The sequence below is a fragment of the Strongylocentrotus purpuratus genome, unplaced genomic scaffold, assembly GCF_000002235.5.
Source record: "Strongylocentrotus purpuratus isolate Spur 01 unplaced genomic scaffold, Spur_5.0 spur5_scaffold_14, whole genome shotgun sequence".
Taxonomy (NCBI): Eukaryota; Metazoa; Echinodermata; class Echinoidea; order Camarodonta; family Strongylocentrotidae; genus Strongylocentrotus; species Strongylocentrotus purpuratus.
Window position 1 is genome coordinate 7,378,596 of NW_022145599.1, and position 13,169 is coordinate 7,391,764.

Genomic DNA, 13,169 nt, shown 5'->3' on the forward strand with positions numbered 1-13,169 from the left:
GAATGAATTATTAAATCAAATCAGTGTAAGCGTCTCCCAAAACGGTGATATAGGTCTGAAGGTGGAATGTATACTGTGTAATAAAGAAATAATACAGAAAATACAGCAACGATGGAAACTCATAAAAGAACTTATTGTTAAAGTCTTAATTCTGATTCCTTATTAATTAAAATCATAATTGTTGCAAGTATGGTGGTGACAAATATTTCACCTGTTTAAAATGAACAAAAAGTCACCCGACTATGCAGTTGCATATTGATATAACGATATGCAATTAGGAAGAGTAATAACATGGAGAAAGAAAGGCAGAAAGAAAAGTATGTAGAAGTGAAACAGAAATTCCTTTTCTTCTTCTTCTTCAACTTGTTATCTTGAAAGGCCTACGTAGCTTATTACCAATTGATAGATTACCAGTTGTGTATTACAGGAACAATACATATCGGGTTTATATCCCTATAGTATACAGTAGAAGTAGAATGAGAAGAAGAAGAAGTAGTAGATGTAGTATAGTAGTAGTAGTGGTAGTAGTAGTAGTAGTAGTAGTGGTAGTAGTAGTAGTAGTAGTAGTAGTAAAGGTAGTAGTAGTAGTGGTAGTAGTAGTAGAAGTAGTAGTAGTAAAGGTAGTAGTAGTAAAGGTAGTAGTAGTAGTGGTAGTAGTAGTAGAAGTAGTAGTAGTAGTAGTAGTAGTAGTAGTAGTAGTAGTAGTAGTGGTAGTAGTAGTAGTAGTAGTAGTAGTAAAGGTAGTAGTAGTAGTGGTAGTAGTAGTAGAAGTAGTAGTAGTAGTAGTAGTAGTAGTAGTAGTAGTAGTACTAGTAGTAGTAGTAGTAGTAGTAGTAGTAGTAGTAGTAGTAGTAGTGGTAGTAGTGGTAGTAGTAGTAGTAGTAGTAGTAGTAGTAGTAGTAGTAGTAGTAGTAGTAGTAGTAGTAGTAGTAGTAGTAGTAGAAGTAGTAGTAGTAGTAGTAGTAGTAGTAGTAGTAGTAGTAGTAGTAGTAGTAGTAACAGCAGTGCCTGGTACCTTTAGTAGTAGTGGTTTTCATAACCTTCGTTTCTTATGTTATTAATGTGTTCAATTTGTACTTAGGTCTGTAAATATCGGGGTAAATATACGTTTCCATGTACGTTGTTTTTATTGAGCAGGGCCCTCAGGGGTAGCAGTTTGTTAAAGGTAAAGACCAGTATTGGAAACGCCCCAGTTTCAAAAAATGAAATGGAAGCTCTCATTACCTATCATGACTGTGAAAGAATATGTTTTGACTAATACATGATGATAAAAAATTTGCCGGGAAACCGCCTACTAATTCATATATATTGTAAATTTGTTTCTCTCATGGTCTGTGAGAGATATAGGGTAGTCCCATATACATCTTTCTGTGTATAGTGCTTGTAACTTTACGAAGTATGGGCCAAATTTCTTATCATTTTGATGATTCCAGAACCTTGCAGATGCTAGATGCTAGATGATCAACCTTTTCTGATCGATTCCACAACGTTTCTTTCACAATGCAATCGCACGACCATAACTGGTCTTTACCTTTAAGAGGCAATCCTGCTTTCTAATAGATGCCGCCGTCGTCGTCCAGGTTGCCTTCGTCAGAGAGCATAATTATCAAAGATATGATCATCTTATTTTATGCTGTAATGTAGAAAGGGTTTTAAATAGAATAATAAATAAATAAATAAATGAACGAATACATTTATTAATAAATATATTGATAAATAAATAAATAAAGGATAAAAAAAATGTATAAATCAAATGCATGAATACATAAATAAATTCATGAATAAACATAAAGAGAAATTAACGTTAGGATACATGATGTGTGTAGGTCCATATGGGAAGCAATTGCAGACGAGGGAAATATTCCTAAAATTGATTAGAAAAGAAAAGATAATGTGGATGAATTTTCTTATTACACTTTGTAGGCTTCAACAACTTTGAGGTTAATTTTCAGTTCACTCTCTGCCATCCATTCCACATTCACCTTTTACGATCCAGGAGTGGATCCGGGATCGTCTGAAAGCCACATGCGTATGAGGCAGGGGGCTACCAAGTATCTCCCCCCCCCCCCCCGCCCCTCCCCCTTCCCCCAATCAGCACATAATCACGAAAACAATAATATTGCAGGTATGCACGATCTTTTCGCCAATCTGTGTATGATCGAATCTCTTTGAATCTACAAAATGCAAACGCCCTCTGCGTTGGCAGTGAGTACATTATTTCAGTTTCTCGGGCAAAATAATATCAATGCAGAAAATATCTCGTTCCTGTGGCCAAATTGTGAATGTTTTCTACGGAAACGTGAGTTGCTCCATCACTTTCTATTTTCTTATGTATTTATTACATTGTGTAAATTGTTTCTTATGATTTTAGGAACGGGTGTACCAACTACCTAGTCATTAACGCAGTTTTTTGGAGTGCTCTACTGTCTGTGCTGTGATCGTGTGAGATGCTTGTTCAGTTGTTGTTGTGTTCATATCCAATTGATTTTCTGTAAGCCTAACTTAGGCCTATAGAATGTGTAAATGTCATGTCACTGTGTGATTCATTAATTTCATTCATCAACATTTTGTCATGGAAAGCCATATATGGAGTTTGTACTGTGTTGATATAGGTAATATTAAGTAAAGTCTAATTAATTTGTGATTTATTTTTGTCAAACAGAAATTGCCCAGTGTCACTGTCGGGAAGTAACTGGTCAATTTTAATAGGGGCATGCTGGTCAAGAATAAGGATCGTCCGCAAATGCAGACGTTTTTTCTTTGCACTCTGCGGGTGTAGCATTCCCGAATTCCGCGTAATAAAATAACCCCAGTTCACCGTTTACCATTAGACTTAGAGGTTGTCCGTCTTCCCGAGGATTTATCATTCTTAACGTGAAAGTCTCTGTGCAAAGTGAATGTGAAATGCATCAAGCATCATCATTGCGGAATCTAATTTTCGCATTGCCAACACGCAGATCAGAAAAAGGCAGACGATCCTTATTTTTTAGGATGCGTCTGTCCGCGTTTACGAAGATGATCCTCGTTGATGCGGACGATCCTTATTCTCGGACCAGCGCCCCCTACTGGTTTTGAGCTAGCGCTCGCATGTCTGTCATTTGTCTGTGGAAAACATAGTCTTTGGATTCACTTATAAATTCGAACCAGGGTGTATTGTGTACTTACTAGTAGAATTATTATGACACGCTAGTGCTTGCTCGAAAAACCAGGGCGGTCCGCATTCATTGACATTCTCTGCACTATTTACAGGGAATAATTTTCCTCAAATTTTTTGATTAGCAATTTCAGCCGATGGATAAATATTTCAAATGAAATTCTGTACATTTCTATGGAAGAAAACTGCTACACAAAAGATATTTTGTATAGCAGTCATGCAAAAATGCATAGCAAATCGCGATGCGATACCAGGAAAATTATTCCCTGATTTACACTACAGAGTTACATGTACAGTGTCGCAGGGCTTGAATTAATCCAAGGCCACCAAGGCCATGGCCGTGGATGCCCCTTTGATTGGCCTCAATGGCCTTGGAGATTTTTTGTGCCCTTTCCAATTCTTCCTATTTGTTCTGCAATATAGGAATGTGCCCTACAGAAAAGTGGCCTTGCCCTAAAAATATTGAAATATAAGGCCTGAGTGTCGAGTCTACATTTACATAGACGCAGGTTATGTCAAGTGGAAAACACTCCGTCCCTCGGATAGGACGTTAAATGGAGGCCCCGTGTACAGGAGAGTCACCACCCTTGCACGTTACGAACCTAGTGCACTATTCGTATAAGAGTAGGGGGAAACCCTGGTGTAATGGTCCACCTGCACACCCCAATCAGGCCGAGTATACGGCATCTGCAAGAATCTTCAGTATTGAAGGAGGCAGATTATCTTGAAGAAGAAGAAGAAGAAGACATAGCCATCTACATGTAGGCAAAAATGACTGTCTGGTATGGTATGGGAATTTTTTAATAAACCATTCATTATCGACCTTCCCTATACAGGGATGGTAACTCTTGCTGCTTGCACAACGGGAGAATCACTACATGTAGCTGATTTCTGTCAACTCTGGCCAAAAGTTCGCCCTCAGTAACAATTTGATTTTTTTCAAAAAAATTATGATTTGGAAGAAAATAAATATGATTTTCATATACTAATTACTATAAAAATAACATCTAAAACCATTGTAGTTTGTAAAAGACAATAACTAGCAAACTGTATTTTTTAACCTTCCCTCACTAACCAATACAAAGTGATGGGAGGTTAGGCCTACTATAACTACTACTACTACTACTACTACTGCTGCTACAACTTAATTCTACTACTTCTAATACTACTGCTTCTACTACTACTGCTAGGAATAGACCCAAGTGTTTAGTGTGCCTGCATACACACACCTGGTTATCTACATACATACAGATTTTTTGTGATAGGCTGCATAGCTTTTTGAAGTTGAACAGTAGAAGAAGAAGAGCTGTCTATTTTGATAATTTTTTTTTCTTTTTCTGTGAGCCAGGGGACCCAAGTACATGTACAGTGTATGTTGATAAACATAAGTGTGATGACTGTATACAAAAACTAGTAAAATATTAATTCAAATCATTTGTCACTTGCAGAGGAGTAACATTTGAAAATCTCTTCATACATGTAGGCCCGATAACTCAGTCGGTAGAGCAGTGGTCTCGTAATCCGGTGACCCGGGTTCAAAACCAAGACGATGTGCTAGTGCCCTTTGGTAAGGCATTAATCCTCATTACCAGGTCCCTCGGAGAGGACCTAAAGCCGTCGGCCGTCTGGTTGCTTACTTACAAGCATTTTTGCTTTCTTAGCAGTCAGGTAAAATAACCACCACCATTCATCATCATTATCATACACGATCTGCTCATTCTATTTTCCAGATAAGGAGAGTGGGAACCTTACCTAAAAATCGCGATAAGCATCAAACCTTTATTTCGTTTTCTGTAAGCAGTCTTATAGAATAGAGTAAAGTGGTTTGAGCACTTACATGTAGATTAAAAAAATGGTAGTAAGGTTAAAGGCATCGTTTAAAAATGTTAAATCTGAGATGCATGGCCCTACATGTTATCAGCGTCTGTGATATGGTGTAATATTGAAGCCCTACAATGAAAATTGCGCTTCAAAAGGATCATGAAGTGTCTCAAAAAAGTAAAAATCTTTGAGTGACTGGTTTTACCATACTCATTTTCCCCAATAGACTGTAGGGTTATAAAAAACAGTTAGGAAAACAGACGATTTGTTTTCAATTTCCAATCACAAATATCTAGATAATCGAACAGGCGATCGGCTTGTAAAAGTCATAGGGTTCCTGACTGACCTAAAGGTTTATAATTTTCATTGCAGCACGAGCTAAATCCAGGATTTTGTTTCAGAATCTGAAAAATGTTACTGAGTCACTTTAAACATATTACACTACCAAACTTGCAAAGGTCATGGGTTCAATCCTTGACGCATTTCCTTCTTTATACCCAGGAGAGAAATAATAATAATTATAATATCGGATATTTACATGTATATAGCGCACCAACTATTACCCCGGCTCTGCTAGGCAGCCGAATTTGGCGCTCACAGCATTCACAGAATTCTTTGCTACCGGTACCCATTTAACACCTGGGTGGAGAGTGGCAAATGTAGATAAATATCTTGCCAAAGGACATTATTGCCGAGGAGAGACTCGAACCCTGGACCCTGTGATCCACAGTCCAACGACTTATCTACTAGACCACAACACCTCTATGGGGACCCAGTAGAATTGGGCCTGTATGACAGTAACTGCCATATTGTTACCATATGGCAGGTATACTCCCTAACCAGTGGAGATGGTGCACAATGTGTGTGTGTGTAGATGAATCCAATGACTGAGATGATAATAATTCTTGTAAAGTACTCAGAGGTGATATTCTGTATTAAGTGATATAAGTCCAGATTTATTATGAATAATGATTATTAGATCACTCTGTTATTTAACTTATCGTTTGTACGGTCAAATGTCCAGATTTTGTATTCCTCTAGCTACTGTACTGTATCTAAAAAGAGTAATGAATATTTAAAAAAAGTGTAATGGTCTTTGTGCATGTATAAATGTGGTACAGTGTACATGTAAATCACAATGTTCTTGTCAGAGACAAGAAAATGAATGTTGTTCAGTTGTTGTCTTTGATACTTTTCAATGTAAATATATGACATCACATCTAAACCTAACATGTACATAAACCTACCTACATGAACATGTACATGTACATATACCCAACATCCACATTGCTGTAGTATACCCAAATTAGTACTGTTCAAGTGCACTTTGCTTGGGATTACTACAAAAATCTTGTGTTATTTTCTCTCATGATTATTGCAAATTGGAGAGAATTAAAGCATCTTTTGTCTTTCTTGATTCAGAGTGTTTTGGTACACTTAAATCGAATTCACACGTATTGATCAAGTGTGGTGTAGAACTTATATGTACTGTGTGTACTTCTAAATTCTATTGGTTGTATTATGGTACATACAATGTTTGTGCATTAGAGTATCATCCAATATTATAAAATAAATAAATGAAATAAAATTAAAAAATAATACTTTGTCAGACATTGTATGTACAACTGTACATAATGCAAGTTGCAAATCTAATTTAATTACATTGTCAGATTTTGTTAGAGAATTGTATATTCAGAAAAGGTCTTTTATCCTAACTTTCTTATGTCACTTACATTCACATGTACCTCCGACAGGTTAAAGATAAACTTGAGTACTGGTAATGCGATTGCATTGTGAAAGAAAAGGTATGGAATGGATCAGAAAAGTTGATCATATAGCATGTAAGAAATGGTGTGTAATGCAAGGTTCTGGAGTCATCAAAATCATCATAAATTTTGGCAGAGTCTTGGAAAAGTAACAATCACTTACACAGAAAGATGTACATGGGACAACACACATGGTGTCGGGGCTAGTACTACCCTGATTTCCTTATCTTTCTATGCTCATTACTCAGCCAGTATACATTTTCTTCCAAAACTGTTTGGCACATGACATTTATTTGTAATCTTGAACATTCAGTGTAAGTTTTGTTAGATTCTGTGAGAATTCATTTTCTTTTTTTTACCAGAACTCAAGTTTATCTTTAAAGATGTATTTCAGTTTCATTGAGCTTGATGGGAACTTGCATGTACTCTGAACTAAACCACCATTACAGATTTCCTGTTTTTAAACAACAGTTTTGAGAAACCCTTTTCTTTGGAGGAAATGGAAATATATCTATGAAAATTGTTGTACTAAACAAATGGAGAAAAGTTGGCAACTGATTAACAAATGGAGTTGCCACGTGTGTATAAATCTAACTGCACAACGTCATCACGTCTACATGTACACATGTATACTTCAATATTTAAAAATAAAATGTTGTCATTCTCTTTTCTTGTTTTCATACTCTTTTTTGAAAACTTGTAAATTTCATGTTAGACTGTCCCTTTAAAGCTTCAATATTAGTTGAAGGCAAAGCCCAAACGTGACAAAACTGTAGGTCCTACATGCCAATTTACACATATAATAATAATATTCAGCTTTTATATAGCGCTTATTACATCAACAAAATGTCCAATCATAAATTTACTGTACCTCCTGTTGTGTTCCTCGTTTTTTCTGATCATAAATTCCCATTTAATATCTTTTAATATTGCTCTCTCAGACAGATACCCTTATCAGCAGGTCACACATCAGTGTTGCACTAATATTGCACTTTACTGGGAGCTCAAGTCCATTAGCTGATTAGCTAATCTCCAAGGATTAGTTCAGGGGATTATGCAGGTCTTTTGATATCTATCCATCATGAACAGTGAATCATAGCAGGATCAACCGCTCTGCAGATGATCGACTTGAGCACAGGCAGGCCTTGAACCAGTATGTACATCACAGATGTCACTTTGCTGAATTTGCACATGTAGACTCTTCAACCAGCCACAGATGTAAGTATATTTACAGTTAAATGTATTCCAGTTGTATTTTGAGCTAAACTTGGAAATGTACATTCATGTACATGTCTACATGTACTGGGACAAAAAAAAATCTTGGTGATTTGAGGTGAAAGAAGTTTGGACTGCAGCCTGTATTAAAATGTGGTGTTTGGCTCTAATAGATAACATTATGGATCACATCAAGTACGATTTTGAATGGTTTCATAGTGAATTTGATTGCATTTAATTCAAACTCACTCTTCTGGTATGTGTACTGGGCAATTGGAGCTTGTTCCAAGCATTATGTTACTGGTACCTGAATCCTGAAGAAAGGACATGTGAGAAGCAACCAGGAAATACAGTAAAGAAGGCATCAATTACATTGACTCTAACTTGACTGAATCTGCTCACCAAAGGCCTTTCTATTATACCGCTACTATTTAAGTCTATAATACAAAAAATGGATGACTATTTATTTGCTGAATCGCAGTGTAAATGTTACTTTTGGGTCACATACAGTGAGGCTTCCCTCTTGCAATCTTCATATTTGGGTTTACCGTAGTTCCTCTCTCTTTCTCTCTCTCTCTCTTTCTCTCTCTCTCTCTCTCTCTCTTTCTCTCTCTCTCTTTTTCTCGAGCTTTCTAGACCTTAACCATTCACCTTACTTCACCCCCCTCCCCCCGTCCATCAAATGTATACATATACGTGTACATGTACATACATGTATGTACGTTCATTTGTGTAATAATATTTGTTTATCGTTTAAATGCATAAGCTACTTTTGATATACTTGTTTGGCAATTGTTACATTGTACTTCTATGACCATGGATCTTGTTGATTACATTTTCAGCTGACCACCTGACCTTTGACCTGTCAAGAAGGCGTGATGCCGATCTACCATGAGAAGCAGCGCTGGGAGCTGTGCGCTCTTCATGCACTCAATAACGTGTTCCAGGATGGGAAAGCTTTCAATAAACAATCCATGGATGAACTATGCCAAAGGTATGTCAGATAATATGATGATTAGGGACACATTTTTTTTCTAGTTGTCTGTAGTTGTCTTTCATGTCAAAGGAGGACATATTTATATATTCCTCTAGTCAAGGTACTGTTAATTTATTCTTGTGTGAAATTGTATATTTCAATATAAAAAGAAAGTATATGTACTGGTATTGTTTTCACTATATGCTGTATTTCTTCTTTTTTGAAAAATAATACCTGTATTAATAACAATGTGCGTTTTAGATCATTAAATTTACATACATGTAATTGAGAGTGCATGTGATGTAATCGATACTGATGTTCATGTACATGTACATGATGATGTTGATTTCTCATATTAAACACGTGCATTTTCTCACTTTATCCAAATCTGCTATGTATGAATTATGCTTTAATACTCATGCTTTAATTTATAAAATTTCCTTTTCTCTACATTATATACATGTATTACCAAATAGAAAATAGATTATTTGAAATTAACTTTTCTCATGAAGTGTTGCCTTTAATAATCTGTTTGCCAGGTTCAGTATGCACTGTTCACAGAGCTTGCAAAAAAAAAGGCTTTTTACTGTGCATTATTTCCAATAAATCATCAACATATTGTATGTTTTCAAATCATTGTTATTTGTGTTTTGTCATATGAATTTTATAAGAGAAGCCAGGTCAACAGTACTGTTCATAATTATGGCCTCACCACGTCAAGTTGTCATGACATACAAACACACAACTTATTTTAGAACAGTACATGCTGTGTTTGTGTGGAGGGTCTGTCATTTTTCTGTTATGAGTCATGCCTGGTTTTGGTTACAGTCAGTAACTGAGTAGTCTAGACACTGAAGACTGATTAAATATTGTTTCCTTGATGACAGCTTATCGCCCGGCTCGGTACTGAACCCACACAAGAGCATGCTGGGATTGGGTAACTATGACGTGAATGTCATCATGGCCGCCGTACAGAGGAGAGAATGCGAGGCGGTCTGGTGGGATAAAAGAAGGTTAGCATATAGCAACTCTCCGCAACTTCTATGGAATTAAAATGTGTTTTTTACCTCTTATTTGCCCATCTGTTTCATTTTTGTACATTTATGTCTTTTGGCAAGACATTTATCGATTTACATGATATTATTGATGAAACTGATGTTGATGAAAATGATGGTGATGATGATGATGCTAATGATTAAAATTATGATAATGATTATAAGAATAGTAATTACAATGGTGGTGATGACAAAGAAAATGATAATGATGATGATGATGAGGAGGAGGATGATGGTGATGATGATGATGATGATGATGATGATGATGATGATGATGATGGTGATGATGATGATGATGGTGATGTTGATGGTGATGGTGATGATGATGATGATGATAACAATAACAGCAAAATAAAACAAAACAAAATTAATTATGATAATAATGATATTAATATTAATGATGATTTAATTAAAAGCTTTCTACAAGGAATTTACATCTCTAACACAAGACACTAGACCACAACACTTCTCTTCTCTATTTTAGAACTTGTTTCATCTTTTGATCCTAATTCTTCTCCTCAGGAGTCTGGAACAACTTGAACTGGACAACATCCTGGGTTTCATCATGAACGTACCCTCGCCCATCCAGCTGGGCTTTGTCAGCGTCCCCATCCGTCGCAAACACTGGATAGCCCTCCGCCATATAGAGGGCGCTTTTTACAATCTAGACTCCAAACTGAGCAAGCCGCAGACAATCGGCACTACCTCCGCAATATTCCTGGACTTTCTACGCTCTCAGCTCAAGCAGAAAGGCTGTGAACTCTTGTTGATTGTAGAGCGGGATGTTTGTGAACTGCGTACGTGGTTAAAAGACCCGACGTCTTGATCTTAAGCCGGAATCATCGCATGATCTCTTTCCATCACTAAAGAAGACAGTGTCGAGATCCCCAGCAATGGATGCACAACATGCAATCACAAGTTACTTCAAGTGTCGAGCAAATCATTGTGTTTACAACGCATTTTCTAATCATGTCTATTTTTTTGTTTAGCCTTTTTTGTTTACATGTATGTTAAAGCCCCACTAAATCTAACATGTCACCGAGTCGCGCACTGATCCAATCACAGATTGAGCTTGAGGTTCTCGTAAGCTTTACACACACAGGACCTTGGCAAGAGGCAGAAAACTTCTAAATATTTTGCCGAGTTATCCAGAATCGTGGTTCAAGAAATTAGAGTTCTCAACAAGTTGTGCAAACCAGCTCAGGATCCAACTGGACATCTCACTCTGTGAAAGTTTGAGAGTAGTTGTTTTATGTTTGATTGATCTATGCCATTTTCATTGGCTCCATTTGATGCTTTGTAAGCTGCTTATTGTATGTTTGTTTGTTTTACCTGACTCTTATAAAGAAAGCTTGTGTATGCTATGCTTGTAAGTAAGCAACCAAGGGACATACAGCTTTAATTTCTCTTTGGGGGACTTGGTAATGAGGATCAATGCCTAATACCAAAGTTCACTAGTGCATTATTGGTTTCGAACCCAAGACCTCCCGGTTATATTAAGACCACTGCTCGGCCACTGAGCCATTGCGCCTCCTTTTTGCCACACCAATGCTTGCATAGGGGATAAATAGCAGTTTAAGTTTATGGTGTTCTTATCTATTGAATAGGAGAGAGAAATTATGTGCCCTCAAGTTTTGAACTTTTGTCACTCATGAGGTGAATATTTCACATATATGTAAAGTAAAGATTACTTTTAATTTCCCTCCATGACACACACACAGGCATACTACAGTCAACCTTGACTGAGTCGACTTACGCATCTTTGACTTGAGCATATGTCATAGAAATACCACTTACGCAAATGTGCTACATGTATATTGAATATTACATATATGTTCTCTACAAAATGAAGCCCTGAAACTATATATCATGTGATAGATACTGTAGATGGTAGGGCTTAGTTGATATATCAGGCTAAATCATGAAACCTGGCACGCATGATTACAGGTCAGTTGGATATCTTTGTCTCAGATTCTAAACAAAATCCTGGATTTAGCTCATGCAGCAGTTAAGATAATAAACCTTTAGATCAGTCAGGAATCCCATGACGTTTACAAGCCGATTGCCTGTCTGATTATCAAGATATTAATGATTGGAATTCGAAATTTCAAAAACCGTTTTCCCAACGTTTGTTTATAACACTACAGTCTATTGGTGAAAATGAGTATGGTAAAACCGGTCACTCAAAGAGTTTTAATTTTTTGAGCCACTTCACGATCATTTTGAAGCACAATTATTTCAGGGTTTCAATATTACACCATATCACAGACACTAATAACACGTAGGGCCATGCATCTCGGATTTGGCATTGTTAAACTATGCCTTTAACCATTCATTTCATATACATATTCCATTCTGAGGCTTGAATAAAACTCGATTTTTTTTCTCTCTATTTTCTCTGCAATAGATGTAACATCATTAATTCTTGTTTATGGGAAGACCATTAAAATTCTTGTTTCTCTGTTTTAAAAGAGGGCCTGGGAAACCATTAGCCACACAACAACCTAGTGGACAACCCATCTCTCCAATTATTTCTTATATACGTGTGCATTGAGAGTATGAGACCATTAATGAAGCTGGAAATGTTCCTATTGTACTGTTCCGCATCAAAAGATCATACATTGAATGAATAACGAGAATGAAAGACATGTTGCCTGAAGCCATTCGTTTTTAATGACGTCTGTAATGAGGCAGTGTGGAGGACATCCATCATTAATCCTGAAACCATCGCTGATCATTTTGTTATGCCTTAAGCTATGTCGAGGACGAGATGCTATCACCATGGCAACAAAATAAAATGACTCATTTCACACTTGCTTGCTGATTGGTGTTCATACGAGCTCTCAACCATGGTAGCGTAGTGCTATTAATGTTTTCTAATTGCCTACATGAGAGTCACTGTCAACCCATTGCAACATAGTCTTAAGGCCCAAACCCACTTCACACTTAATATGTTCAATTGCTTGCGTTGACCCTCGTTAGAGTGCTCTGCCACAAGTGTTAACCCATGACAATCTCTTTTAACACAACACCAGACCCAGTTCACATTTGCAACATCAAATTGCTTGCTGTTTACCCTTTATAAGAGCTCTCTACTGTGAGTGTCTACCCATTTGTATTCCTACATTTGTAATTACATGACATGAGCCCTCTACTGGCTGAACTAAGCCAGTGTTTCAAGT

The 13,169-nt window shown here is 36.8% G+C and overlaps 1 protein-coding gene across 1 annotated transcript; it reads left to right on the forward strand.

The window, feature by feature from the left end:
- The first annotated feature begins 2,211 nt into the window (after positions 1-2,211).
- On the forward strand, positions 2,212-11,082 carry LOC754151 (josephin-2). The gene is made up of 5 exons (XM_030984086.1): positions 2,212-2,299; positions 7,687-7,959; positions 8,799-8,950; positions 9,820-9,945; positions 10,510-11,082. The coding sequence occupies exons 3-5, from the start codon at positions 8,835-8,837 to the stop codon at positions 10,811-10,813; spliced, it is 546 nt and encodes a 181-aa protein (XP_030839946.1). The 5' UTR covers positions 2,212-2,299; positions 7,687-7,959; positions 8,799-8,834; the 3' UTR covers positions 10,814-11,082.
- Positions 11,083-13,169: the final 2,087 nt, after the last annotated feature.

What these genes read in the sequence shown, in the direction of transcription:
- LOC754151 (XM_030984086.1), top strand. Translation starts at nt 8,835, where the DNA reads ATGCCGATCTACCATGAGAAGCAGCGCTGGGAGCTGTGCGCTCTTCAT. An exon ending in ATGGATGAACTATGCCAAAG is followed by an intron (nt 8,951 to 9,819) that starts GTATGTCAGATA and finishes CCTTGATGACAG; the next exon opens with CTTATCGCCCGGCTCGGTAC. An exon ending in GTCTGGTGGGATAAAAGAAG is followed by an intron (nt 9,946 to 10,509) that starts GTTAGCATATAG and finishes TCTTCTCCTCAG; the next exon opens with GAGTCTGGAACAACTTGAAC.